The following is a 5,005-nucleotide window of genomic DNA, read 5'->3' as shown; positions in this document are numbered from 1 at the left end:
ACTGAGATATTTTTCCTGTTTGGATGCTCGGACGAACGGTCACGGTCACGGAGATATTCCCGAGCAAAAATTGAATCTAGTGATTGTCTAGTAATGACACAGAGAAGTTGGGTCTTACATCGCTACTAGCTAGGAATGTAACGCTCACTTCTTCTAGTGGCTGTACCAGAAAAATTATCCAGTAGCTAGATACAAAAAAAAATAACTGGTAACTATAATTGGTATAGTTACTAGACAGTTTCTATTCAGGATTTACCGATGATTTTCTATCTCGTTACTGTGCAATCTTTTTCATCTAGCCACTATCTACGTAATTGGTATAGTTACTAGATAGTCCTGACATTCAAAAGACTGAATAGGAATATTTAGCCAGTCACGAACTATTATGTAATTGGCTGGGAAACTTATCTAGTCATTACTATCTAGCTACTAGTCTTAAAATCTGCTCTACTAGATACATTTTCCTCGGATTAGGCCTGTTCTTTGTAGCTGCACTGCTGAACTGGTGCAATATATTGAAGTGAGACAAATATACTCTTTTCTCACTCTAACTTATTGCACTGGTTCAACAGTGCAGCTACAAAGAATAGGCCTATTATCTCTCGTCGGCGAAAGGCTTTCCGTCTGGTCTCCGTTCGGTTACCCGAATTGTTTTCCCCGCGCCGGGAAGTCCATGGAGGCGCGTGCCACGCGCGAATTCCGAAAGCGCGAATCCTGCGATTCTCCGTGTCGCAGGCGGATCGTTACACGACGGAGTGCAAGAAAGAGTGCGGGACTATGTATATGACGTTCCGCGGCGGCCAGCGGAATCATGTCTATCGGCTGACCTCACGTATGCTAATTATCGCGGCTTTATCTGCACGCGAGCTCACCGCCGCCGTAGTGTCAGTTAGCGGCTGCGAAATAGAACGCCGGCGGGATTGCGCAGGAGTCGCAACACCACTAACGAAATAACTCAATCGCCGGGTCCTCAAAGGCTTCGGCCTTCGTGGACGCGCGCGGCTTCCGAAAAGGAACGGATGAAATATCGGCGCGGCCCTGGCTCGCGGCGCACGGCGCCTTAATTAATTAAATTCCGTAAATTAGTCGAGTTGTGCACGGGGAAAAAAGGTGTGTCGCGAGACCGCGCGGCTGCGAAGGCGAGTCCTTGAGGCGTGGAATCCTTTCAATGAAATTAAATAAAAAAAATTAATTAGATCGCGTCGGAACAAATTAAATGGGACGGGGTGGAATGAGATGGGTTTTAATTGAAGTGAGCCGCGTCGAATTGTGTCACACTGTGTGCGTCACGTTAAAGGAGAGAATGGGGTCGAGAGAATCGAGAAATGGAAGAACCCCCTTCGTTCGTTATGCATGTGCGAAGCTAGATAAACGCGTGCACAGAATGTATGTATATGTGTCAGATTTAATCTTGTGATGGTAATTAACGGTGAGGAGACTGCCATCAAGATAGCTCTCTCTGAGGGATAGCGCCGAGATAACTCTTCGTTGTCTTCGAGCCTTTAGTCAGGGCTCGATCGATCGGTCGAGGTTTGCAACGATCTTGCTCTTCGCTCGCGAAAGGCGAGCTCTGAGCTGCCGTGTCGTTAACAGTTGGGAAAATCGCGCGAGTCTGTCGACCCAGTTGCGGAATAATATCGCAGCCGGCATCTGATTGTAAATGCGACGCGGGGGAGAGGAGCGGAGAGTAATTGCGACCGCCGCGCTGCAGACGATGACCGGAAGTCGATCCGCGATCGGAGATCACCGCCGTGGAGTCCTTTCACTGACGGGACCTTTTATCAGTGGCCTTGATGCTCGCTGTTTATAACGCCCGCGATTTGGCTCGCGAAAAGCCAAAGGTCGCCGACGAGGAAGAAGAGTATAAAACTCAACGGACGCTCAGGGCAAGGTCCTCGGCAATGTCAAGTGTGTCTCACCTGGCTTCGCCGTTTTAAAACAAGAATCGTCAGACGTTATAGAGTCTGAAAAAGAAAAAAAGAAGCGCGTTTATAGTTAAAAAGAAAAATCGTTATTACAACAACACTGAAGAACTCAAAACTCAGCGGATATTCTCAGCAAGTCGGGTGTATTTCTTTTGGATTTTTAATTTTTAAAAATAAGACGAAGTCATCAGACATTACAGGATTTAGAGTAGAAAAAGAGAAGGGTGTTTTTAACTAAGAAAATAACAAAGGCAAAAATAATCGCTTTGCGACGACACCGGAATTTGCAAGTCGAAGTAATCCTCAGGCTTCAACCTGCAACAACCGTTCTGTTTCTATTCTTTTTTCAGAATTTAAAGACCAATCTTTCAGTTTTCTTCTTGCACGATTGATCGCAATTCCAACGAGGACGACGCTGCAAACCGCACAGCAGATGCAACCGAAACGTTGTAAGCAGCACGTCACGCAATGTAAACGCGAGGTCGCTGCCAAGGTCATCAAGTGCACCACCAACCACCACCACCACCACCATCGCCACCACCACCGCCAACCACGAGCCGGGGGTGTCAGGCTGGATCGTCGGCGTCGGGGATCGCGATATCCCTCGCAGTGGTCAGCCGCCGATCGTCGCGAGGTAGTCCTGACCGCGGTCGTCGCTGTCCGACGCAGGTTAAACTTTCGTGGTGGGGTGGATGGCCGACGGTGGCGGCAGTAGCGGCAGCGGTGGCGACGGTGGCAGCGACGGGTGGCTCGCGGATTGCCCGTGGCAGAGCCTGGCAGCCGGGGGATGCAGCGTCCCGGCGGCGAAAGGACCTCTTACATCAGCCTGTGGCGCGAGTTTCTCGTCTTCAACTCGGCCACCAAGAGGTTCGGCTTAAATCGTCGCCCGAAGGTGAATCTTACCGCGGTCTCTCCGAGGCACCTTCTTTCGCCGAATTATCAGGGAGAACGACAAGGGGATGGTGGTCAGTGCTGGGGACGGTGGTGGTGAAAGTGGCCCGCGGACGCACTCTTCGCACGTTCCGCGCGACTGCTTTCGGGATAGGAGAGCCTCCGAGGGTGGTTCTCGCAGCGGGGAAAGCGTGCAGGCCAATCTCGAGACGCGTTCGGCGCGCGCCTACGAAATTGGACGCGGCGGCTGTGTTGGGCGCTGAAAATGTCGATCGTAAATCACGGCTCGCGCCGCATGGCGAAGTTGCTGTTATCAGTTCTTTTTATTGCCTACTCGCGCGCGGATTCGATTGCTCTCTCCTCCCGCAAACGAGAGGGATAAGTTACGCGCTTGTCTTTTGTTTGCGTCGCTTGGGCAAACCGTGATATTTCGGCGCGGCCGAGATAATTATGACGTGGCGATAGAAGCGATATGAGCGCCTTGTCGTCGTGCGCCTGTGAAATGTGTGAGTCAGAATTTATGACGTGATATATATATATATATATATATATATATATATATATATATATCCCAATATATATATTAAGACACCCTGTATAATTCGCGGCTAAGAATATAAAATAAGTCGTGAGAAGCGTCGGCGGCGGCCATTTATGGAAATGTTCGACGCGATTTATGCAATTCCCGAGATTTACACGCTTATGCAGATTTTCGGGGCCTTCCACTTTGTGATCCTGCAAAGTACGGTAGAGACCAAATCGTGATGATCAGAGAAAAAGGAAGAACTATGATACATTAACTAGGTTTTTATTGGTCAAATGGTGACTCTAAAATCGGTCGAGCGTGCATTATTTTTGCGACAATAAAATAGATGAAGGACAGTATCTCGCGAACGTTGTATAGCTCTTTTTCTGCTCGCCTTTTGATTTTATTGCCTGGTAGATTTTATTGTAAGACATGTCGTTACTTCAGATCCAGTAATTTCGTAAATTTATTTTCTAAAACTCGACTTGGAACACTTGACAGACACGCACTTAAATTATTCGGCAATATACGCAACGTCGTTTTACGTTGGCGAATTTATTTTTCACGTAAATCACTTATTATTCACGTTAAAAAGCCCCTTAATCATCTTCATCGAATTTGGCGCGGTTCAGGCGCTACAACGAATTTAGCGCTAATATAACGAATTTAGATGACAAATTAGCAATTTGAAAACCTGATTTAAGACGCTTGACCAGCACTCGAATTAGCAATATACGCCACGTCGTTACGTTGGCTAATTACACGCAAAATTATCTTTCACACATCATTTAATGTTCACGTTAAGAAGTCCTTTGATTGTCGAGCTTGGTACGCGGCGCGACGTTAAGGCGCTAATACGACGAATTTAGACGACGGATTAGCAACTGCTCTGATACAATCGCGACGTCGATAAAGAATGCAGTCACATCGCGGCGAGTGCGTCTATCGGCGGTGAGATAATTGAGAGATCGTTATTGTTCTGATCCTCTAAAAAAAGCCGGAGCCTCGAGCAACTGAGAACGCTTGGAAAGCACGGCTGACTCAAGGATCAAGGATATCACGGACTCGTAATCGTAACAAAATGCTGCGGTTTCAGAAGCCTAGCGGGATGAACGTGTCCACGGTGTTCCCCGAAGGATACGTGGAAAATGAGCGAGCGCAGCGTCATGCATCGGCGATGACGGTGAAGGAGGAGGGGGAATACGATCTGGAAAAATATCGCCGTAAGTCCCGCATGCTAATTTAAAGTATTGCATCCTGCGCTTCCCGGCTTCGTTTCGTCGATGTCTTATCGCGCCGAAAATATGGCCATTCCGAAGATACATTGCTCGGCGAGGAGATTTTATTCGCCACTTCCCGAGTCAAAATTTTGATCCTACACAGAGAGAACGATTTGAATCAAATTGTAAGATATGAGTAACGCCACCTAGTTATTGTAAACGGCGAGACTTATATACTGCGTGGAAAACCGGGGAAGACAGAGTCGAAGAAGAGCGATCTCACTTTGACAAAGTCTCTGTTCCGCTCACGGAAAAAAAAGATTTGCTAATATATGGACAACTAAAAGTATTAACTACAGGAGCAAATTTTCTTGCCTTTATAACAAAGTTATTTAGTTGTGATAGCTAAAAGATTTGCTAATATATATATATATATATATATA

The 5,005-nt window shown here is 47.2% G+C and overlaps 1 protein-coding gene across 1 annotated transcript in view; it reads left to right on the top strand.

Annotated features, from left to right (window-relative positions):
- Positions 1–861: 861 nt before the first annotated feature.
- Positions 862–5,005, top strand: part of LOC116847192 (aquaporin AQPAn.G-like) — a 44,619-nt gene continuing 40,475 nt past the window's right edge. Inside the window, exons 1-2 of the mRNA XM_032821927.1 lie at positions 862–2,817; positions 4,439–4,565. Of these exons, the coding sequence (XP_032677818.1) occupies positions 2,713–2,817; positions 4,439–4,565 (232 nt within the window). The 5' untranslated portion in view covers positions 862–2,712. The remainder of the gene's footprint in view (positions 2,818–4,438; positions 4,566–5,005) is intronic.

Source organism: Odontomachus brunneus, unplaced genomic scaffold (genome assembly GCF_010583005.1).
Source record: "Odontomachus brunneus isolate Ranch 3 - 2012 unplaced genomic scaffold, Obru_v1 Obru_scaffold_075, whole genome shotgun sequence".
NCBI classification, from domain to species: Eukaryota; Metazoa; Arthropoda; class Insecta; order Hymenoptera; family Formicidae; genus Odontomachus; species Odontomachus brunneus.
Note: the sequence above shows the minus strand (reverse complement) of the source record. Positions and strands in the feature narration are given on the sequence as shown.